Source organism: Pseudorasbora parva, chromosome 6 (assembly GCF_024679245.1).
Source record: "Pseudorasbora parva isolate DD20220531a chromosome 6, ASM2467924v1, whole genome shotgun sequence".
Lineage (NCBI taxonomy): Eukaryota > Metazoa > Chordata > Actinopteri > Cypriniformes > Gobionidae > Pseudorasbora > Pseudorasbora parva.
Window position 1 is genome coordinate 25915956 of NC_090177.1, and position 24529 is coordinate 25940484.

General features: G+C 36.3%; 3 protein-coding genes across 3 annotated transcripts; 2 read left to right on the plus strand and 1 right to left on the minus strand.

Moving 5' to 3' along the window:
• Positions 1-705: 705 nt before the first annotated feature.
• On the plus strand, positions 706-9860 carry nsfl1c (NSFL1 (p97) cofactor (p47)). The gene is made up of 9 exons (XM_067446468.1): positions 706-864; positions 1393-1490; positions 1604-1678; positions 3290-3455; positions 3568-3663; positions 3745-3854; positions 4084-4221; positions 8684-8851; positions 8935-9860. Exons 1-9 carry the CDS (start codon positions 763-765, stop codon positions 9095-9097), a joined length of 1116 nt encoding a protein of 371 aa, XP_067302569.1. The 5' UTR covers positions 706-762; the 3' UTR covers positions 9098-9860.
• Positions 9861-9986: 126 nt separating this feature from the next.
• Positions 9987-12541, minus strand: emp3b (epithelial membrane protein 3b (MAM blood group)). The gene is made up of 5 exons (XM_067446469.1): positions 12212-12541; positions 11284-11376; positions 11089-11191; positions 10827-10967; positions 9987-10708 (listed from the first exon to the last, which is right to left on the minus strand). The coding sequence occupies exons 2-5, from the start codon at positions 11359-11361 to the stop codon at positions 10533-10535; spliced, it is 498 nt and encodes a 165-aa protein (XP_067302570.1). The 5' UTR covers positions 11362-11376; positions 12212-12541; the 3' UTR covers positions 9987-10532.
• Positions 12542-13959: 1418 nt separating this feature from the next.
• On the plus strand, positions 13960-23078 carry trpc4apb (transient receptor potential cation channel, subfamily C, member 4 associated protein b). Its single transcript, XM_067446470.1, has 19 exons — positions 13960-14111; positions 14499-14627; positions 14730-14846; positions 15803-15860; positions 15989-16044; positions 16150-16278; positions 16681-16882; positions 16967-17152; positions 17256-17398; positions 18136-18264; positions 18351-18409; positions 18510-18611; positions 18716-18799; positions 18923-19013; positions 19357-19497; positions 19590-19701; positions 19784-19896; positions 21978-22178; positions 22267-23078. Exons 1-19 carry the CDS (start codon positions 13989-13991, stop codon positions 22402-22404), a joined length of 2313 nt encoding a protein of 770 aa, XP_067302571.1. The 5' UTR covers positions 13960-13988; the 3' UTR covers positions 22405-23078.
• The last annotated feature ends 1451 nt before the right edge of the window (positions 23079-24529 follow it).

The window sequence follows — 24529 nt, forward strand, 5'->3', positions numbered from 1 at the left end:
TAAGTTATTGTCTGCTGGTGTGTAAAAGCTCTGTGGTTTGAAATCACGTGCATGTGAGAACTGTTACAACCCAGATTTATTTTATTTTTATTTTCTTATACTTGTTTTACTTGAAAAAATGTTTTGGAAAATGCATAGCCTACATATTTCTAAATTATTGTATGTGGAAAAAGAGACAGGGCCAATTTTCCATGTTAGATGTTTGATTCAAGGCCATAACATGACAATGTGGCACCATCTACCATTTGTTCATTTAATTGTGATTTTGTGACTAACGAAAACTAACTAATTTAATTTCGTATAAATATTTCTTCTTTTACATTTTAAAATATAACATTTGATCCAATATAACAAAACATAGCTACTTGATGTGGGTCTGAAAATTTACTGCGTAGAAGGGCTAAGAAATATGTGGCAAACAGGCTATTGGGCTGTATTGCCATCTGCTGGTTAATACTTGTTAGGGGAGGTATCTTTTTTCTGACTTCTCAGTTCCACGTCCTACTGGTAGGCTAGCTGCAACATATAAAAATACATATGTAAAAATCTATATTTGTCAGATTTTGTGGGTAATAATAAAACCATGGGTGATAATAGATGTGGTCGATGATATAAGCATTGTTAACATTAATATCTAGTCAATGAAAAGAGAAAAAATTAAAAACAGAAAAATCCCCTCTAAACTTATGCTCCCAAGCAGCGGAACTAAGCTTTCGTTTACCCCGTTTCCCGTCGGATCATTCCTGAGCGTGACACATCAAAATGGCGGAGCGGGAAGAAGCAGTGAGGGGATTCATCGCTGTGACTGATGTTGATGAAGAAAGGGCCCGTTTCTTCCTCGAGTCAGCCGGCTGGGACCTACAGGTCAGCACCACACTGATCGCTTTATTACTGAAATATTGTGCTGTGCAGCATAAGCACTGCAGCTGATAATTCAACAGACTTTTAAGCCTCCACTGCCAGACAGTGAAATCTATAACCGGCTAACGAAATGTGCAAGTCACTCTTCATTAAAATCACCAGGAGTATCTTAAACTGGTTTAGCTCATTAATCATACATGATGTGATTCCCACGTCAGGATCTGGTAGTCAGTATTGCCGTCAAGAAATTGGATGTTTTTAAATTGTGCCGGTCTATTTTTACATAGAAAGTCACCCATAAGCTAGCAGCTTTAGCTTGTTCAATTGATGCTCATGTTTACATTCCTGGTTATTATTTTCTCTCTCTCCCTGAGCTATATTAAAATGTGTTATTTTGGAGTCGTTAATATAATGAATGAGATGTATCTAGTTACTGAAATCAAAAAATCGTGTTTTGTTTCTGTCATTCACCAACTGCGTGTCTGTCTGTGAAATGAAGTGACAGTTCTCGCTTTCTTCTCGTCTCTTCAGCTTGCTCTTGCTAATTTCTTTGAAGATGGAGGAGATGATGATATTGCCACCCTTCCTCAGCCAGAGACTGGCTCTGTCACTCGATCCACAGGGCCAAGGTAACACAGGTCAACCCACAAACTGTTTGGGCTTCTCAATTACACAATATCAGTTATATGGTTAAAGTTATAATAACAATTGTGTTTTTTATTCTAATCTCTTATGATTTCAGTGAGCACAGAGTGACGTCCTTTAGAGATTTGATGCATGAGGATGAAGATGAGAGTGGTGATGAGGAAGGCCAGAGGTATCATTATCTTGTTCATTTAATAACAGCTCAAATTTGACATTTCTTAATATTGAGGTTTAAATCTATTAAATATATTTTTAATTTAAGTCAAGTCACCTTTATTTATATAGCGCTTCATACAATATAAATTGTTTCAAAGCAGCTTCACAGTGATTATTGGAAAATTATGCATTTTGGCTGTTGTTCAGCTGAAGTCAGTTCAGTGTTGATTCAGCGATCCAATCAATTTCCAGTGGAAACTGTTTTACACAAATATACAATACTGTATATAATCTGTATATTACTGTATATAATCACTGTTTAAGCTTTTTGCTGTTCATTCCAGTGGTCCTGTGGTAACAAATATATATTAAAAGTAAAAATCTAAAAAAGCGATCATAGAAAATTGCATGTATAATTATATATATATATATATATATATATATATATATATATATATATATATATATATAACTTATCACGTAAACTACCTATATACAACATTTTATATGTGTATGTGTGCGGGACAGAGGGGGGGCATTGTCGCATCACAGCAGAGTATGCTGCCCGAGTGACCATCATAAATCAAAGCACATGGAAAAGTGACAGGATGGACGATACTCGTCTGTATTTGTAGTACACGCAATGTTTCAGCTGCGCATGACAATCAATGGGTACAATGCACAACGGGCGCCTGCTGCTCCCGCTCTCCATGCGCACAGCTTCTGCACTGCGCCCAGTGTAAAACGGGTGTTAGTCACATCGCCAATATGGATCGACAATTTTGATGACATCACATTGCACTTCAGCTTCTCATCAGATTTTCTGCCCAATCAAATGCTCTGAAGAGATGTGTCCCCAAATAGACTGAAGCTGTGGTTGAAATCAGTTACTTGTCCACACAATTCCTATTTTCTACATGGTGAATGGAACATGAATGGAACATTATGCACTATATAAGGGAAAGGGAACGATTCAGACATTGTAAATATGCAAATTTTCACACAGTCTGCTCCGGTCCAAAGACACAACAGCACAGAGTGGATGATATGATTGAGTCGCCGCAGACCACAAAACGTTTTGGACCCGTTTGAATTCTGCACAGAATGCAATATTTTAAAGCGATATGGAGGAGAAACGGTTCGAGAGACTTTGCATTAGAAACAACACTGAAGCTTAGAAGAGAGAACACCGGTGCCATGGACTAACAAAAATGACACACTTTTCAAACTACACATCCTCAGCATGATTGTGTTCACTGTTTTGCTTGAGTAGTTTCATAAAAGGGGAATCTGTTAGACTGTGGCTGTCAATTGCTGAGGTCACCAGCTCTGATTATAAACTTAAATGGTTTTGGCTATTTTAAAACCGGGCTGCTCTCTGTCCTGTCTTCCTGTTTCAGTGGAAATTACATCAACACCCTCCAAGACACTGCTGTCATTACTTGACATGTTAACTACCCATATACTCTGTAAGAGGATGTTTTCTCAGTCACATTTTTATTCCATCTCTAATAGCAAGATAAAGACCAAATGCCTCCACTTCTGCCTTTTACATTCTTTTCAAGTCCTGTTTATACGTTTAATTATCATTTTTTTGAGTAAAATTTTTTTCTCCTGGCTCCTGCAGGTTCTTTGCTGGAGGCTCAGAGCGCAGTGGGCAGCAGATTGTTGGCCCTCCCAAAAAGAAGAGCCCAAATGAGGTGGTTGAGGACTTGTTTAAAGGAGCTAAGGAGCACGGGGCGGTTCCTGTTGACAAAGCAGGCAAAGGACTTGGAGAATCCAGCAAGTCTAAGGTAGTTCTTTCACAGAATAAACTTTTCTGCAAGTTAAAGATATGCATGCTGTTTACTCATATCTCATGTGATTTTGATTTGCTCGTTTCCTTTCTTTGTGCTCTTTCTACAGCCGTTTATAGGTGGTGGTTATCGACTGGGTGCAGCACCGGAGGAGGAGTCAACTTATGTGGCAGGAGCTCGGAGACAGTCCAGCGGTTCACAAGATGTGAGTCACCTAGCCTGTGCCTGCTGAAGTCATTCAGACGTAGAGAGAGATCTGCTTCAGTGATTTGTGCTGTGCCAACAGGTGCATGTGGTGCTGAAGCTCTGGAAGTCTGGCTTTAGTCTTGATGAAGGAGAGCTTAGGAACTACAGTGATCCCGCAAACGCTCTCTTCTTGGAGTCCATCCGCAGAGGGTGAGCTTAATTCACTGATGTTTGGCAGAAGTTTAGCTGATTGGCAGAATGTATTGTTCCCCCTCAGGTCACTTCCAAAAGCATCAATTAATTTTGTTAAAATGTATTTAGTTTATGTTGGGCCCTCTTGACCTAGCATTGAAAATCTTTTTTAGATAGTCCGTCCTCTAGTTGTCAAATTAGACTATATAACCCACTAAACCTCTTTGTTACCTGCTGGCTCTCTCAGGGAGATTCCTCTGGAATTGAGACAGCGTTTCCGAGGTGGTCAGGTAAACCTAGACATGGAGGACCACCGAGATGAAGACTTTTCCAAACCCAAGCCTGCTTTCAGGGCCTTTACTGGAGAAGGACAGAAACTCGGCAGGTTGGAAAACTTTCTACTCTCTTCTGATTTCCTTTCACTGAACTGAGGGTGGCTTAATTATGTAATGACACTTTTTCTGGTGCTAATTAGGCTAAAAGAGCTGCACAATTCTGGATAAATTGAGAGTCTCTCAATGATTCTCCCACAATTCTGCATAGACTGCGGAACGAAACATTTTACTAGAGGTTCTGACAAAAGGTCAATCAGTCTAAACATTTTTAGAATTTAAAGGTGCACTATGTACATTTAAGCAGCATCTAGTGGCACATTGCAACCATCCACAGTTGGCCCTCTCCTTTTGAAGCACATAGAGAAGCTACATTCTGTCATTGTCATTAACTCATTGTCATGTTTAAGAAACTAATTTGAAATGATTTGAGCTTTGTGGCATGGTGCATTATCCTGCTGGAAGTAGCCATCAGAGGATGTGTACATGGTGGTCATAAAGGGATCAACATGGTCAGAAACAATGCTCAGGTAGGCCGTGGCATTTAAACAATGCCCAATTGGCACTAAGGGGCCTAAAGTGTACTAAGAAAATATCCCCCACACCATTACACCACCACCACCAACAGCCTGCACAGTTGTAACAAGGCATGATGGATCCATGTTCTCATTCTGTGTAGTCCAAATTCTGACTCTACCATCTGAATGTCTCAACAGAAATTGAGACTCATCAGACAAGGAAACATTTTCCCATTTTTCAACTGTCCAATTTTGGTGAGCTTGTGCAAATTGTAGCCTCTTTATCCTATTTGAAGTGGAGATGAGTGGTACCCGTTGGGGTCTTCTGCTGTTGTAGCCCATCCGCATCAAGATTGTGCATGTTGTGGCTTCAAAAAAAGCTTTGCACCATGCCTCGGTTGTAATGAGCTGTTATTTCAGTCAAAGTTGCTCTTCTATCAGCTTGAATCAGTCGGCCCATTCTCCTCTGACCTCTAGCATCAAAAAGGCATTTTCGCCCACAGGACTGCCCATACTGGATGTTTTTCCCTTTTCACACCATTCTTTGTAAATTCTAGAAATGGTTGTGCATGAAAATCCCAGTAACTGAGCAGACTGTGAAATACTCAGACCGGCCCGTCTGGGACACCATGCCACACTCAAAATTGCTTCTTTCAGAAGATTGTCTTGACTAGAACCACACCCCTAAATGCATTGAAGCAACTGCCATGTGATTGGTTGATTAGATAATTGCATTAATGAGAAATTGAACAGGTGTTCCTAATAATCCGTTGTGTGTGTGTGTATATTGTGTGTATATATATATATATATATATATATATATATATATATATATATATATATATATATATATATATATATATATATATATATATATATATATATATGTGTGTGTGTATCTATATATGTGTGTGAGAATATATGTATGTATATATACATATATATGTATTCATTATTATTATTACTAAAATATTAAGTAAATTTAAATTACATTAAATTGTAGTGAAAATTCTGTGAATAATTACTCACCTGCATTTCGCTCCAAACCCGTAAGACATTTCTTCATCTTCAGAATACAAATGAAAATCTGAGAGCTTTCTGTCCCTCCACTGACAGTCTACATAACTATCACTTTTAAGGCCTAGAAAGCTAGTAAAGACATCATTAAAATAATCCATGGCCACGTACACTCTGTAAAGCTTCAGGAGTGACAACTGCATTTAAATGCGAGAGCAAGTCCCCTAAATTATCGTTCTATGCATGTACAGAACATGACTCGCACCTGAAATGTCGTGATGTCTCGCATGTTTACATGCTCTATTCTAGGGATGTGCAATATATAAAAATATTGCAAATGTACATCACAATATGCATATAGCAATGGCATGCAATATCTGAATGATTTTAATAGGCTACTTCAATTTTGTGAATAGTGTACGTTTTAGGTCGAAATATAGCAGAGAATCGACTGGGCACACAACTACTGTTATTTATGTGACTTGCTTGATGTTAAAAAAAATTAAAACAACTCCTTGCAGTATTGCGCTGTCTGACACACACACACACACACACACACCATATACCGTGCACCCGTCTTGGCTGAATAACCTTTATAGCTTCATCATTTATCAGTCTATATTTAATTAATGTGAAGACTACTGTTTTTATTTTTTAATAACAAAGATAAATTAAAATAACTGAAATAATTGTCCACCCCTAGTTCAGCTGTCTTTGTTAACCTGGATGTTCAGTTTAAGGCTGATATAACTATATATTACCAAGTCAAGCAAAGAGTTTTTGGTATTTAAATATTTGCATTATATTTTTTGTTTGTTTACATTGATGTTAAAATTATATTGTCAGAATTATGACATACATTTTTGCTAAAACACTGCTGGTCACTTTCAGAAGATGTAGCGACGCGTTCTTTTCCCAGAAAGAATGTGAAACAGATCAATAATAGCACTTGCAGTTTTTAAATACTTTTTTAAAATATAATTTAAATAGATTTTACACACTAATAGCAATATTGTACTGCATATCGAATATCGCATTTTTTAATAATATATCGCATTTTTATTCAATATCGCACAGCCCTACTCAATTCTAACTAAAGTAAGAATACAGTGACAAAAGACTTGTGTTCAGCAATTTTTAACTAAGTTGCCAGGTTCATATATTATAAACGTTTTCGGACTTTCGGGTTTTCTTGCAAGATCTGGCAATGCGAGTCAGACTATTACTGCTTTCCCGAGTATTCTTGCACAACACAGAAGAGCCATCTCTGATTCATGTTAAAATGTGTACTTTAAAGTGCTTCAGAGATGTATAACTTGTCTGTCATCTCTCATGTCTCTCGTTGTATGTCATTAGTAACTAGTTGTTCAGTTCAGTTCCATACACACGGCACAGCATTTTTGTAAATGCCGTTGTCACTACATGCATATTATGGAGCCAATTTGATTGTAGAATGTGATTTCATCTAACATCTATCTAGTTATTATTGACAAACAATGTCATGTGGTTTTCGGTGGTTGTTTGCGCAAAAAAACAACATAATTTACCACTTTAATTACAAAATAATTAATGCATCAACGTATATTCTATATACGTATATATCACAACATGCATGGTTCGTGGTGATCTCCTGAATGTTCATTGGGGATTTAATGATGTCTTTACTACTTTTCTGGGGCTTGAAAGTGGTAGTTGCGTAGACTGTCAATGAAGGGAAAAAAATCTCACAGATTTTATTAAAGATCTTCATTTGTGTTTTTAAGATGAGCAATAATCTCACTGGTTTGGAACGGGATGAGGGAGAGTAGTTAAAGGGTTAGTTCACCCAAAAATAAAAAAATATTTAATTAATTACTCCCTTAACACCTTCGTTCATCTTCGGAACACAAATGAAGATATTTTAGTTGATAGCTGATCGCTGAGAAAGGCTTCAAAAAGGCCTCCATTGGCATTCAGTACATTTCCACTGACCCACTCACAAGACCCATAAAAGGCATTAAAGACATCGTTTCAAAGTCCATCTCACTACAGTGGCTGTACAATCATTTTACAATGCAACGAAAATAGTTATTGTGCGCAAAAAAATGAAAATAACGACTTTATTGACGTGAACTTGACGCATGCGTGAGAATATGACGCAGCTCCACCGTTCAATACACATTACCCGGAAGAGGAGGAGCGCAGCTATCGCATGAGTTCATGTCCGAGACCTACACGGAAGACAATATCTTGGCGAATAGTCATTATTTAGATTTTTTTTTTTTGCGCACAAAAACTATTCTCGTCGCTTCGTAAAATGATTGTACAGCCACTGTAGTGAGATGGACTTTGAAACGATGTCTTTAATGCCTTTTATGGGTCTTGTGAGTGGGTCAGTGGAAATGTACTGAATGCCAATGGAGGCCTTTCTGAAGCCTTTCTCAGCCATCAGCTTTCAACAAAAATATCTTCATTTGTGTTCCGAAGATGAACAAAGGTGTTACGGGTGTCCAACGACATGAGGGTGAGTAATTCATGAAATCATTTTCATTTTTGGGTGCATTAACCCTTTAATGACAGAATTTTCATTTTTGAGTGCACTACCTCTATTATTATTATTGTAAAATGAAAACATTTTGAGTATAAGATAGACAAGTAGTAATAATAGTTTTAAATGGCACAACCGTACAATTAAAATACTAATATTTATGTCTTCTCTATTTACTTGTCTAAATGTATTCATTTTCAAACGTTAAATCATCAAGCTTTTATTTTGGCTGTCAACTGCTGGGACACCATAAAGCTACTCTTTTGATGACAACAGATGCATGAATATATTTTGTGATTGATAATCACACTAAGCATATTGCAGTTTTGCTTCGATTAATCACGCAGCTCTATTAATTGTACTTTGTGGTCTACTTCTTAACACTTGATCATTACATGGTATATAACTGAATGTGGCTGAACTTTGTCCTCATTCTACACCAACTTCCCTCAGCGCCACTCCAGAGCTGGTGTCGCTCCAGAGCAACCCGCAGGACCAGGCTACCAGTGAAGCTGAGGCTAGCGCCTCCATCAGTGTGGACAACTCTCAACCTGTCACTAGCATCCAGATCAGACTGGCCGATGGAGGCCGGCTGGTGCAGAAATTCAACCACACCCATAGGTAAAAGCGTTATGGAAATGCTTTGAATAGTATGGCATGAAAATCTTCCTCACAACTGACTGTTCCATCTTTCTCCATCTCAGGGTGTCTGATTTGCGTCAGTTTGTGGCGAGCGCTCGCCCAGCTTTAGCCGCCACCGAGTTTGTTCTCATGACGACCTTCCCCAACAAGGAGCTGACGGACGAGAGCCAGACACTGAAGGAAGCCAACCTGCTGAATGCCGTCATTGTGCAGCGGCTAAAGTGACAGCGCCATCTGGCGGCCTGGCTTTATTAAAGCGCTCTTGAGTTGGAGATACCTGGACTGAAGGACTTCTAATTACTTAATTTTGTTTTCTTTAGTGATATGTTATTCCTCTGTGACAGTTTTGAAGGTGGTGGGTGTATCTGGTTAAACAAAAAGGGGAAGCAATCACACTGTGATATAGTTAAAGGAAAGGAGAGAGCAACCGAAGCGAAGATCTAACAAGTTTTACGATTTTAGAATAACTGCTGAACATGTTCAGATTGATATAAAGAGCTGTCTGAAGAGTTTTGACATTCTTTTACCTCGATGTCTATCTTGCAGCTATATGCTGCTTCTGCTTTACCACCTCAGTTTTATTCCTCGTTCTGTGATTCATCTCTTAACATTTCTCAGAACTATCATTTAAAATAAAGTAGCCTTATATTCTGACCCCATACAGTGACACGGACCTCCAAGATCAACCTCAACTGTCAATGATCAAAACGTTTATTTTTACAAAACACTTTTTTATGAGATTTGAGGCTTTTTTTGTTATTTAGGTTGTCACACTATATTATTGAGTTTTTTTTAACTTATATTCATTTTGCCTGATTATAAAATAAAATGAGTTGGTTAATTAAGAGCCAACTTCAGTTTCGGACACTGCTGCTGGTAAACATGTCAGCAGCCTTCTTGTATTCTATGCAGAAACTTACTATAAATCTGGACGTATTGCGTGATTGTGAGCTGTGGTGAACCTGATATTAAACCCCTTTGTCTGGCATTGGAGAGTGCTTTGTTTTTTGGAGTGTTTAAGAATATGGGACCACCAAGTGCACTCCCCCCCCAAAAAAATGAGACATTTGCATGTCAGAAGCAGTTTGTTTTTGAAAGCTTTGTTTGTCGTAAGATCATGCTAGACGGCGTGATGGAAGCTATTAGTTCAGAAACTGGAGTCATGAGTTTGTCATGCACTCCCAAGGTCTGCAGAGTCCACCGCCTTGCAGTGTATTTGTGAATAATATTTTCACATTTAAGCACAGTAATGAAATGAAATTGGACATTAATGATTTAATCAGATTTATTTATAAAAATACAGCTTAACATTTTAGCATATGGATACCACTGCAATGTATAAAAGTATCCCTTTAGTATTAAATGAGATTAAGTTATACGGCCCGTTTTATATTAAATTAGATATAATTCAGCTAATCGGATATATTAGTCATGGTTGCCCTTTAAGAGTTAACCAAGTTGTCTTGATATTTGGCATGGGCTGTGTCTGGGCTATATTTCAGCTGTGTATATTTATGTGTGGCTAAATACGGCCTAAATAAGAGAAAAATAAATGTCTTGTTTATTGCATAGAGATATCATGAAGTATATAATCACTCAATGGAGTATGCCAACAGCAAGCATTCTTCGAATGGCTTGTCTTTTTTTAGGAGACTCATTGCTATTCCCTTTTGCGCAGATGGATGTACATGATACCACTGCACAGAAGCAAAGGTACACAAACCCATGCCAAGAAAAAGCAGTAGCCGAAGTGTCCCGAGCTCAACTCCCGAGTGTCCTGAAGGATTTCTTTATTGTGCAGAGTGTAAATAAGCACGGCAGTGAAGGCGTTGAGGCCTGAAAGGAGACAGAAAAGGTTAGAGAAAAATGTTCCTCTCAACTGAAATGAGTTTATGTATTTTGGCTTGGTTTGAAAATGTTACCCTAATAAAGCAAATCAATTCAAAGCACTTACCGGCAAATGCCTGGCATACGCCGGTGAGGTAAAAGAGTCCTCCTTTAGACATGGTGAAGAGTTGTCCCAGGAATATCAGGAATGAAATGGAGGAGAAAACCACGGACAGGACCATCAGAACCTGGACCGCTTGAAGCCACTCTGGTGGAAACATAACATGAAGGCTATACTAGGCAGCTTTGAGGTTCTGATTGGTGGTGCTTATTGCAATAAAGTCCCATCTCTCAAAATTATTTAAGTGCTGAAAAGTTTTTTTTTTTACCTGTCTCTTGTGATGTCGCGCAAAACCACGCCTCTGTTTCATTGTCAAATCGGCAGTTGTACCACAGGTCTGAGTTTTCTGTGCCTTGCCAAACCCACCATGACTGGTCATACAGATTATTAATTACGCATTAATCATTTCAGATGTATGCACGTTATTCAAAATTTTTGGGGATAAAGTGTTTCGTATACTTACCTTCTCCATGGTGGCTATAAAGAGGGTCGCCAATGTGATGAGATGAAGCAGCGTGACAAATATCAGAAGGGACGCCATGGTGATAAACAACACCTGTCAACATCTGAAACTTTATAATCTGTGCATTTCTGTGTTGTAAATCAGGACACATTTTACTTTTAACCCATTTTAAATATTTTACCTATTATTAATATGTAATTGTTCACAAACCTTTCACTTAATCTCACAAATATTCAATATTATTTTGAACTTTTAAAATAGTAACGTATAATTTTTGTATTGTTTATGAACAAATTTCACTTTTAAAATGTTTTTAAAAAATCGAAATAATTTTATATAAATTACAATGTTCTTATATAGTATAAGAAAATAAATTGTGTAAAAAAATTGTTATATAATAAACAAAATGCTATTGTTGATTGATATTTGATGTTAAGTCAAGGTTTCAAAATACTGCATAACTGTACGATTAACCTCAGGTTTTCTGTAAGGACAGGAGGTTTAACAAACCCGCCTTTAACCTAAGGAGAGAAAAGGGCAAGAAGTAAAAATACTAAGTAAATTGACTACGTCTGAAGCCCAGAGCTGAGAAATGAAGGCACTCTTTCAGACTTTTCCAAGTCTTGAGACACTGTAAACAGCCTAGGGAAAAGCCATGTTCTCATAAACAGTCTTCAATAATTCTCAGACATTTTTTACATTTAAAAAAAACTTCTAAATCAGTTTACACTTCTGACTATAATAAAACTATGATGTTCAAGATAATTACCTTGTTAAATTTACTTTCTTTTTTACAGCAGAGTTGGAAGTAGTAAACTATCTTAAGTTGTTGTATTTTGTGGTTCAACTTTATTAATAATATATATTTAAAAAATAACATTTAAAACCATAAACAATAAAAACAGATAAAAAATAAAGGCAAACTCACCAAATGTGATCCAAATCCAGCAGAGGCAAATCTACCATGTATCGACTCGTTCAGTGTTTATTCAGGTCTGACTGCTGCTACTTTCCTCCCTTTTCAGCTCCAGTAAATTGGATGATGTAGGGCAACTTCAGAAACGCCCATTTCCTTGATGTTGGGTTAGTTCTTGCACACAGTCTCATCTGATTCTCCTTGTGTGTTCAGGAAATGCATGAGCATGGGCACACGTCTCTCTTTCCTTACAGTCATTTATCATCTCAGAGGGTGTGCGCTGAGTTCCTATTGGGTTCTATCATAACTTAAATCTCCTTTGATGATGTCGATTATGTGAGTGGGTTTCATTCATCATCGCCCATGAGATGAAGTTATGGGAACGCCACCTAAATGGGCAAAACTACAGGAACCTCAATGTTTATTTGTCCTGCTGTGTACAGTAAATGTAGGTGGACCAAGAAAAAAAACACTTTTTATTTGTTATTTAAACCATTATTTATGTGTGTTATGTTAGTATCTTTATATTATTTCTACAAGTGTTACAAATCTATTGAAATAAATGCATAGAAAATATTTATGTTTTTTAGTCTATTTAATATATATATATATATATATATATATATATATATATATATATATATATATATATATATATATATATATATATAAAATAAGTCCCCATGTCCCTACATATATATGGCCTATCTATTTATGCATATTTTCCTCAAAAATGTTTGATTTACTGTTACAACATTACTGTAGTGCATCTGGAGAGTATTCACAGCGCTTCACTTTTTCCAATTTTTTTTATAGATATAAAGAAAAACAAATAAGAATGGTAAAAATCTATTAAATAAGTTAATTTATTGTTATACTTTATAATAGAATTAATATATAATATAATTATATAATAATTATATTTATTAATTTATACTATTAGCAAATATTATTTATTTAATTTTAAAATATGCACACAATCACTCTTATTCATATCAATATGTCAAACCGCAAAATGTTTCTCTTCTTGTTGCATTCAGTTATGAATTAGTCTATGAATTGTAGCCTATAACATGTTTAATTCAAAAAGGTCTTTCATAAATTTCATAAAAAGCTTGTGCAGTTTCCATCACTGAATATATATCCTACTGTCGGTCGCTGAACATTTCTGTATTACAGGGTTAATGTTAGTTCACCCAAAAATTATATCACAATTAGGTCTATTTACCCTCATGTCATTCCAAACCCGTAAGACTGTTCATCTTTGAGACACTAAATCTATAGCTGCGTATCTTACCAGTCTTTCACTGCTAGAACTAAATCGCAGCATTGGAATTCGTGCTTGTCTTTAGTGACAAGTGAGACCTTTTTTGTTTTTTATTTTTACAGTCAACTCTTTTGATTTGATTGGCCATCTCAAACATTTCGACATTGACGGGCGTTAAGGCGACGTGTGAAGAGGAGAAGATGGAGAACAACAGAGCAGCATCAAGAATATACAATTCTTATGGATTTTCTTCTTGATCGGAGGGGACTTTATGAATGTGTTTAGCCAATTAAAGCACAAGTATTACATTTGCATGAAATTACTTTCCAAGAGACCAAAGAATATTTACTTATATAATTATATAACTAAATATAATACTAATAATATCTCACAAAGGGGCAGTGACGTCAAATAAACGGCAGTTGTAGTTACCACTCCAGCCCTGTAGGGAGCTGTATTAACTGTATCATCCCCGCTGGTTTCGTGGAAACTTCTCAACGTCACAACGTCAGCGAAACAGCAATGGCGACAAGGCGTTCTGGATGTGCACCGACCCAAACAAGCAGAGGAAATTCTTGCAAAAACATTTTTAATAAAATACGGCAAGGCCAAATAACAGGTGTTGGGTTGACTAGAGGGTCTCAGGTGAGATTTCACGTTATATGAAGGCCCATACGGCTTCTAAAACATTTCTTAGACACTGTTTACATACGAGGGCCTGAAGAACCCTCAATATAAAATAACTCTCAAAGAGTCATGTATTGCATTTAATTGAGAGCGATAATCCGACCAACGAATTGTGTAGTGCGGATGACAAATGTGTGGTTGTAGGTTTGTACTTGGAAAAACTGATTTAGTGATTCTCTTCCTGCTTTTCAACTTGGCAAACATGATATGATCTATGTGATACTGATGTTATCTGTATTTACATTGATTGCTTAAGATATTTAGTGCTGTCAATGACAAAAATAGGAGCAACAATTCATATATTTGAAATGTATTATTTACTTGAATTTGTGTTGTTGAATGCAGATTCCTGTGGCTTTGCTGGAGGAGAGGGATAAAAGAGCTCAATGGCAGGGAATACCAGCGTTATTGAGGAGGCTTCACGAGAGCAGCCATCCTAACAGTGATCTCTCCAAGATTGACAGCATGGTCATGGTATTTAAAATGTCGCTGTTCATTAAAACAAAATACATCGCCTGAAACTCATCTGTATAATTTGTGATCAGATGTTAATTAAGTTGTTTTGTGACTGTGCAGGAGCTGTCATCATTGCTGTCTATGGAGGCCATGTCATTTGTCACAGAGGAGCGTAAAACGCCGCAGGAGTCGGTTTCACCAAATACATATACGTTTGACCTGTTTGGAGGAGTTGATGTGAGTTACTTTTAATTAAATATAATGATATAATGATCCAGATAAATTATATTCATTTTGAAGGCATTCATGTGAATGCTTATTCTTATTCTGTTTATTCTTATATTTTATATCTTATTCTGTTTATTCTAGTTTTCAATTGTTCTTGCTCAAGAGCCCCTAAAAAAACAATACTTTCCAAAATTTGGGGGCCATATATAATGTTATTTGTATAAATATTAATATTAGTAAGTGAATTAAGTTATCTCTTGTATTAGCAAATGTTGAAATAAACATTGCTTCTATAGACTATTAATTTGAGTTAATTTTTATTATTCACGTTAACTAATTAGGTTAACAAATGTAACCTTATTGTAAAGTGTTTTCAAATGTTTATTTATAATAATATTTCACAGTGTTACTATTTTTATTGCATTTTTTTAATCAAATAAATGCAGTATTGGTAAGAATAAGGGACTTCTTTTTTTTTAAATAATAAAAAGAAATGTTCTAACCTCATTTTTTTTAACAGTAGTGTATACTGAAGTGGTAATTTTCGGTTATTAAACAGCTGAGTATATGCAGATTTAAAAATGAACACTAAGCAAAATGCAGATAGATTTGTCAAAGCAGAGCAGAGGTTGTGCTTTAAAAAAATGGCACTAATATACAGTACTTTCACTGTCATTCCATCATTAAATTTTCTATAATGCTCTTTTTATGATTACATGCTCACAAGCACTCAGTGAATCTTATTAAGCACTGTGTTGCATGTTCTTGACTCGGTCCACTTATTCTGCTCTTGCAGTGTGGAAAGACAGCAGATACTGCACACTTGAGAACATACAAAATCTTACAACCAGCACTTTTTTTTACATTTGAAGGAAGCAGTTTGGCTGTTATTGTAATTATCATACCGGCAATCACAGAATCTAGATTTGTTAGTTACTCAGTATGCTTTTGTCATTCGTCTTCAGCTATTTGTAGAGATTCTGATGAGACCAACGCTCACAGTACAAGGAGACCTACCCATACGTAAGCTTTTTTAAATATTAAATCCAAGCTTCATCATTTCCAACGTTGTTATTGCTTACTGTTTTTAGGAACAGATGGTGGGTTTGATGTTTTGCCATTTCATTAAAGGTTTGCTTCATTATTTTTAGTGAGTGATGATCTTATCAAGGATTGTCTAAGTGGACTGTACAACTGCTGTATATGTGTAAGTATAATAAAATGTGCATGACTCTGAAAGGACAGAAATAATAATTATGAATGTATTTAACTTGTTTCCTTGTAAGCAACAGCCTCTGGTTTATTCTGTCAGACAGAGGGCGTTACAAAAAGACTTGCAGCGAGGGAAGATTTCGTCATGTTCCTGTTCACTCTCATGTCCAACAAAAAGGTTTTCCTACCAACTGCCACTCTTATTGAGGACATTCTGAGTGTCCGAAAGGTAAAAGCAAATGCATATATATTAAGAAATTATTTTTATCAGCAAGAATGCATTATATTGATCAGAAGTGATAGTAAAGACATTTGTAATGTTACAAAAAATCTGTTTAACATAAAGGCTGTTCTTTTGAACTTAATATTCATCAAAGAATCCCAAAAAATGTTTCATGGTTTTCTTTAAAATATATGAAGAAGTATATGTTTCTATATATAGCAGTGTATATATATATATATATATATATATATATATATATATATATATATATATATATATATTATTTTTTTTTTTTTTTTTTTTTTTTTTTTTTTTTTTCAAATTTATGAAGTGTTTTGTAAGATTTTTAGATGGACTCACTGTGTTTTAGCAGGATAGTAAATAATTTATTTTAAAATTTGAATTTAGGAAATCATCCAGCTAGATAAAATTCCCAACTTGGCTAGTCTGGTCCAGAGCTTCAACCAGCAGCAGCTGGCCAACTTCTGTCGTATCCTCTCGGTCACCATATCAGAGCCAGATGTTGGTGTAGATGACAAACACACCCTCCTTGCCCGCAGTACCCAACTAAAGACCAGCACGTGCACATCACGCTCTGAGAGCAACCAAGGTTAGAAAACATGACTGCTGTTGATCCATAAAAGAGTAATATATGTTTTACTATGATCACACACTTGCCCTGATCTTCCTGCAGTGGCTCTGCTGAATATCCCAGGCTTTATTGAGCGCCTTTGTAAGCTCGCCACACGGAAAGTTACAGAGGCGGCGGGTGCCTCTGCCCGGCTGGAGCTGGAGGACTGGCATAGTTGGCTTGACAATGCACTGGTGCTGGATGCTCTCATGCAGTTAGCAATTGAAGAAGCGGAGCAGAGCAGTACAGGTAAGATCTCTTTCTTACTCTGTTATTAACATTAGCTCTGCTGCTTCTCCATTCTTTCCTTGCTGTTACTTGGTCTCACCCACTCTGATTGGCTGTCTTTCAGAGTCATCTGATGAGAGCTCCCTGTCCTCCAGTCCACTCAGACACAGACTGCCCCAATCTATGAAGATCGTGCACGAGATCATGTACAAAGTGGAGGTTCTCTATGTACTGTGTGTGCTGCTTATGGGCAGACAGCGGAATCAGGTAGTGTAACAGGTTTGAAATGACTGTGAATATTAATGCATTTGAAATTTGACAATAAACCATCCAGACTTACTAGTCACTTAGTAAAGTTGAGTAATATATTTATTTTAGGGCTGGAATGATCAATTACTGTTTATGCTCATCCCAAATCATGTTTCAAATGGGGGGAAAAAACCTCTAGAGCAGATGCTAATGGCCAGTATGGCAGTGTGAAATGACAGGGGATTAGGGATGAACATTAGTGTTTTTTTTTTGTTTTGTTTTAATCATATACACTACCACTCAAGGTTGGGGTCAGTAAGATTTTTTAATTTTAATTCTGATTTAATTTTTTTTACGTCTTTTATGTTCACCAAGGATGCATTTATTTAATCAAAAATACAGTAAAACGATATTATGGTTATTACAGTTTAAAGTAACTATAACTAATTTATTCCTGTAATGGCAAAGCTGAATTTTCAGCATCATTACTATAGTATTCAGTGTCACATAATCCTTAAGAAATCATTCTAATATGCTGATTTGCTGCTCAAGAAACATTTCTTATCAATGTTGAAAACAGCTGATCAACTGTAACTGCTATGCATTTTTCCACAATTCATTGATGATTAGAAAGTTCAAACAGCATTTATTATAAATTTCTTTATTGTCTAGGTGTTTGAAAAACTGACCCCACACTTTTGAACGATTGTGTATTTTAAAACATTTGATTATATATTTTTACTCTTGTTACACAGGTTCACAGAATGTTGGCAGAGTTCAAGTTAATTCCAGGACTCAATAACCTGTTTGATAAGCTGATCTGGAGAAAGCAGCCATCTGGTCATGTCCTACATCGACAAAACCAAAACTGTGACTGCAGTCCAGTAAGAAGCAGCCCTTCATTACGCAGACTTATTTAAATGACTTTTACAAATAGATGTCAATAAGCCTCTTTTCTCCTGCACATCAGGAGATTTCGTTCAAGATCCAGTTCCTCAGGTTGCTGCAGAGCTTCAGTGACCACCATGAGTGAGTATCGCACCACCTCTTGCACCTCGCAAGAATCAGGGAATGTTACACTCAAAGATGACATCAAACTGATATTAAACCAACTATTTATTAATCACAGAAATAAGTACCTTCTTCTAAGTGGACAGGAGCTGAATGAACTGAGTGACATCTACCTGACTGCTAACATCTTTGAAATGGAGGCACTGAATAACACAGATAGGCATGGGGACCCTTTTCATATCATATATTTTAGTGCTTCCTAATTCTTTTGTTTTGAACTGCTGGTTAATTGGTTTATATTAACTTTAGTCAATTGTTTTACAGGAACCTTGTGTGTGATGGTAAAAAAGGTCTTCTTACACGGTTAATCTCAGTAATGAAGAAAGAGCCAATTGATTCTTCATTCAGGTGAGAACTTCACTTATATTCTTAATGTTTCCTTCCACTCGCTGGCCTCTTCATTTTAAGACTTTTGTCTTGAGTTTGACTGGTCACATGACATTTCTTTTTCTTTTTCACAACTCGCTTTAGGTTCTGGCAGGCAAGAGCAGTGGAGAGTTTTCTGAGAGGAACGCCATCTTATGCCGATCAAGTGTTCCTTCTCAGAAGAGGCTTGTTAGAGGTAAACACAATGCTGCACTACTGTTTTTTGAAAGAAATTCATATTTGTATTCAGCAAGGGTGCATAAAATGTATCAAAAGGGACTGTAACAACATAATTTAAAATGTTGTAAAATATTTCTGTTTTTAAAGAAATGCTGTTCTTTTGAGGTTTCTTCAAAGAATCCAGATAAGAAGTTATTTTAAATTATAATAATTTCACAATATTACAGTTTTTACTTTTTTCAAATATCAAATAAATTAATCCTTGGTGAGCATAAGAGACTTCTTTCAGAAATGTTAAAAAATTGAGTGGTAGTCTACAGTTATAGAAATATTAAGTTGTCAATTTTTTTTTCTTTCAGCACATTCTATATTGCATCATCGACAGTGGCTGTAAGTCACATGATGTCCTTCAGAGCTATTTTGACCTACTCGGTGAGCTCATGAAGTTCAACATTGATGCCTTCAAAAGGTTTAACAAATATGTCAACACTGAGGAGAAGGTGGGATTAGAGTCAGGTCTCTCTTGATTTTTCTTGTGGCACACACACTAAAGTGACACAGTAGATCTCAAAACTCTCTTTTGACACCTCAGTTTCAGATGTTCCTGACTCAGATCAACAGCTCTTTGGTGGACTCTAACATGCTGGTGCGGTGTATCGTCCTGTCTCTGGACCGCTTTGAGAGTCAGACTAATGACCTGAAAGGTTGGACTCAAGTGATTGAATGGAGAGATGGATGAAAGACAAAACATGTTTTAAATGTATTTCTTTTGTCTCTTTTTCTCAGTGGCTGAAGTGTTTTCAGAATGTCGCCTCTTGTCCTATATTGCTCAAGTGGAAAACAGGTTGTTCTTCCTTTATAGACTGATCAGCATCATCAATGTACAATCTCTCACTCAGGCAAGTTATATGAATATATGTATAAAAATTCTGGTGCAAGTTAAAAGCATTTTTTTTAATGCCAGTTGAATCATTCTCAGACTTAATGCTGACAATAATGGAACCATTGTTAAGAAAATTGTCAGATGACATTTCTTTGCACGAGAAAAAAGGGGAATGGCACGAGAATTACCAAAGCAATGTTTTAAGTATAAAAAATTGCAAAAGTAACACAGAAACTCCAACTTCACAAAACAAAACTTCTTTTTGCTAAGAAAAGAGCAGGAGTAATGCCAAGCAAGTGTCTCATGGCTGGCAAAAGCTTTGAGAAGAGTGACGGTTAAATCTCACAGAGTAAGACACAATTTGTAGAAGTGAAATGCACTGTTGTTGTGCACACAACAACTACCTATTGTAGCCAAAGCACAAGAAACTCATTGTCTTTTCCAAGGCCTATATTAACAAAATATAGAATCAATATTCTGGTCTCATGAGACCAAATTAATCATTTTGGATCTAGCAACATCCAAAATGTATGGTATTGCACCGGAAGTAATATACAGTATACAACGCCTGGCCTCAATAGTTAAGTTTAGTGGTAGTAAAGTTCTTGTATAGGAATGAGTGAGGGTTGAAGTAGTGGGGCAGTTGTGCTCAGTCAATGGTGTCATGAATTCACTCACCATTGTGTGAAACAGAAGATGCTACCTTCTCCTGATTCCATGTGCTATTGGGCACTTTTTTTAACATGACACTGGGTGCGCTTACATGCACATTCTTAAGGCGATTATGCCAGGTCATAAACAGCGTACGAATAAACCGGTTGAGACAGGTAGTTTTTTGCCTCATACCCTGATTTCTCGCTGCATGTAAATGATCAATGATGGGTAACAAAAACGCAAACTTTAAGCAGATTTAAACGCATCCAGAGCGAGCGAGCTAGCGTTTTGCATGAAATAAGGACATGTATCACAAACGCAGATGCTTTAAAGACCCAGAAAATGGTAAAGATGTTGTTATTTTGTCTGCATCTCATGCAGGAGAAGTAGAAGAGGTTCAGTCCAAACGCTGCACCTGGAACTGCATGACACGGTGTACGCTTTATTTAACATCACAACTAACATAACATTTGGAAAACTCAGAGTCAGATGCAAACATTATTATTTTTGACGTGACTACAAGGAAATAAACCGGTTTATTAATAAAGTCATGTAAACGTGGTGTACTTGCATTGCAGTTTACTGGTTTGCTTTTAAACTGGGAAAACTGATTATTTCAATAAGCTGATTTTTTTTTTAGTTATCAGCTTACCGGTGGGCATGTAAAGGCACTCAATGACTGACCTTACTGTTAGGCACCTAGGAGTGGATTCACGACATGCAAGGAGGTCATTCTCTAGAAGATAAACAGAATGGATGTGAACATTTGTTGCAAACCTCTATATTCCATGACAAGAAGGGTCAGAGCAGTATACTTGGTTATAGAGGACATGCTATGCAATAGAATATGTTTGTTGAATTTAAGCAAGGATGTACTCAACCCTTCGTGTAAGCAAAATTGTCTAATTTGCTTATTTTACAATGCTGAGTACTGTGTATGTATGTTTATATACTAAATATACACACACACACACTATATATATATATATATATATATATATATATATAATATATATGCGCGTTTGTGTAAATATTTAGTATATAAACATACATACGCAGTTTGTATATGCATACATATATATATATATATATATATATATATATATATAATATAAAAGGAAAGATCTAAATGGCACTTCATGACCAAAAGGCTGCTGAACCATTTTATGCTGTTGCCCCATAATATCCAAATGAATCAGTGAATCAAATATGAGAGCTCATTTAAAGGACACTGACATTACACAAATGTTTTGTCCAGATCAATAAATATGTTCAAAATACATGAAAAATGCAATGCATACGTAAATTGACTTGATTCTTAAAGGATGTATTATTGGCCATTCAATTGTTTTTATAAAACCAAAATGTATACAAAGATTACGTTTCTAAGAACTTTGAACATGTAAAACTAAGTTTGATTGCTGTGATTTTGACCAATCACAGGAGAATGTGAGCTGTCTAAACACCAGTCTGGTGGTTCTGATGCTGGCGCGGAGGCGGGGGAAGTTACCTTTCTACCTGAGTGCTCTACGAGAGAAGGAATATGCAGAGAAATACCCCGGCTGCCTGCTCAACAACTTCCACAACCTACTGCGCTTTTGGCAGCACCACTACCTCAACAAGGACAGCACCTGCCTGGAGAACGTGAGCTTGACTTGATTGACTAAACGCATGATTTTGGTCATGGTTGTGAGTTCATAAGGCATTACCTTTTGTATCTCTTTGTCTGCAGAGTTCTTGTATTCCCTTCACCTACTGGAAGGAAACAGTATCAGTGCTGCTGGGTTCTGGTAGAAGCTCACAATGTGCCATTGCCACATACATTGATGAAGCCTACAGGGACCTGGACAGAGACTTCATGGAGCTGTGACTATAGAGACTGATAGGACTCTCTTTACATCAGAATTACATCATGCCTAAATGTATAAGACCTAGTCCCTTCAGAAGCATTACAGAATATTTGTGTGTATGTGTGAATTTATAAGTATGTGAGTGCAAGTGTATCTGGCTATTCATGGAACTGAGGTTATTAATATTCTTGTGTTCAGCGTGTGTGTGTGTGTGTGCTGGCTCACAGTATTAAATGTGAAATGAATGAGCTTGGGAACATGTAATGCCACTTTAGAGGTGTGTGTGTGTGTGTGTGTGTGTGTGTGTGTGTGTGTGTGTGTGTGTGTGTGTGTTTGCTTGCAATGGCACTAAAGTCTGGATATTTTTCAGCTGGTCCATAGAGTTACAGCTGCCTTGTTCTCTATTGCTGATCTCTTTTGCCTCCTGTAAGTTGAGTTGTCAGTGACACATCCAGACAAACTCCTGAAAGTAGTCAGGAAGAGCCTCACTGCCCACTGTCCCTCACTGCAAAAAAAGGTTATTTCATTCAGGGACATCCTAATGTCTAATGTTGGTGGTTGGCTTAGTTTACATACTGCCTGTATATTTATGTATGTTATGTACGTAGTTCTTACTTGACTTCAAAATTTAACTTTTAAGCCCTGAATTCACTGAGTGACAACAAAAGAAAATAAAGAAATGGTTTTATCACAAGCATGTATGTCTGTATGGCTACAGCAGTAGATGGCATATTCTACTTAATCCCATACATATGTGACGTCTTAATTAGGATATTACAGTTTTTTATTTATTTATTTATTTGTTGTTGTATGTTTTTGTGGCTGCTTGGCATTGTTTTATGTAATCTATAATTTTTGTTTTGCTGATTAGTGAAATCAAGCAAGCAATTCTTGTTTCCATAATTTATACCATCTACCTCTTGCAGAAAAAAAGTGTAGCTATTTTATAGGCGTATTATTGTTGCATTATTCCAAACAAATATATTGTTATCCACAAATAAACGTAAAGCGTTTCACAAACGCACGAGATCCACAAATATATGCAGGAGTTTCACAAAAATGAATTAGATTCACAAATAAATACAATGACATTTGTGAATAACAAAAAAATCCACCCATATATTTTTATGTCACAAACACACAATTCTGCCTTGCATAAGTTGCATTCATTTGTGGATCTCTTCTTGCACATTTGTAAATCACATGGATTTTGAAACATTTCTAGCATCTTGACTCAAACAAATCCACAAATAGGTAGACTCCACCCACTGTCTACTTAAGCCAATCAGATAACGGCCATATCTTGCTGACCAATCGTAGCACGTTCTCGCTCCAACCAAACACGTTTTGGCCAGTGCCGCTGAAAAACAGATTTGTTTCAAAATCCACGTGATTTACAAATGTGCAAGAAGAGATCCACAAATGAATGCAACTTATGAAAGGCAGAGTTGTGTGTTTGTGACAAAAATATATGTGTGGATTTTTTTGTTATTCACAAATGTCATTGTATTTATTTGTGAATTTAATTCATTTTTGTGAAACTCCTGCATATATTTGTGGATCTCATTCTATTGATTTGTGAAATTATTTATTTTTTGTGAAACGCTTTACATTTATTTGTGGATAACAATATATTTGTTTGGAATAATGCAACAATAATACCCCCATAAACAAACCTTTTTGCCCGCCCACACAAAGCTCTGGGTCCCTGTCAGAAATGGCTCGTTTTCTGAGGTGAGGTTTTTTTTTTTTTTTTTTTTTGCTTATTACATTCATTTATGTTAATTTGAGTACAAAATGATATTAAGATGGATAGAGTTAATACAATAGAAGCAAATACCAACAACAACACAGGCCTACTAAATCACTGGTAATGACATCATCATAACTAACGGAATGTTCCATTCATATTAGTTCATATTATAACCCCCTCTCTCTCAATGTCAACTTTATGTTTTTTACTTTGAAGTTCAAAATTATATTTTGACTTGAGTGTTATCATTCTTTTGTTGTCAGATTCCTGCTAATAAAAAGAAATGATTCTAAGACAAGACACCACGGATGAATATAGGGTAAAAAACAAAACAACTAATTAATATCATCATACCTTCCCAGTGGATTGATTAGATTAAGAATTGCAAGCAA

What these genes read in the sequence shown, in the direction of transcription:
- trpc4apb (XM_067446470.1), top strand. Translation starts at nt 13,989, where the DNA reads ATGGCGACAAGGCGTTCTGGATGTGCACCGACCCAAACAAGCAGAGGA. An exon ending in GGTTGACTAGAGGGTCTCAG is followed by an intron (nt 14,112 to 14,498) that starts GTGAGATTTCAC and finishes TGTTGAATGCAG; the next exon opens with ATTCCTGTGGCTTTGCTGGA. An exon ending in TCAGAAGAGGCTTGTTAGAG is followed by an intron (nt 19,014 to 19,356) that starts GTAAACACAATG and finishes TTTTTCTTTCAG; the next exon opens with CACATTCTATATTGCATCAT.
- nsfl1c (XM_067446468.1), top strand. Translation starts at nt 763, where the DNA reads ATGGCGGAGCGGGAAGAAGCAGTGAGGGGATTCATCGCTGTGACTGAT. An exon ending in CAGCCGGCTGGGACCTACAG is followed by an intron (nt 865 to 1,392) that starts GTCAGCACCACA and finishes TCGTCTCTTCAG; the next exon opens with CTTGCTCTTGCTAATTTCTT. An exon ending in AGTCCAGCGGTTCACAAGAT is followed by an intron (nt 3,664 to 3,744) that starts GTGAGTCACCTA and finishes CTGTGCCAACAG; the next exon opens with GTGCATGTGGTGCTGAAGCT.
- emp3b (XM_067446469.1), bottom strand. Translation starts at nt 11,361, where the DNA reads ATGGCGTCCCTTCTGATATTTGTCACGCTGCTTCATCTCATCACATTG. An exon ending in TTATAGCCACCATGGAGAAG is followed by an intron (nt 11,192 to 11,283) that starts GTAAGTATACGA and finishes CTGTATGACCAG; the next exon opens with TCATGGTGGGTTTGGCAAGG. An exon ending in CGCGACATCACAAGAGACAG is followed by an intron (nt 10,968 to 11,088) that starts GTAAAAAAAAAA and finishes TGTTTCCACCAG; the next exon opens with AGTGGCTTCAAGCGGTCCAG.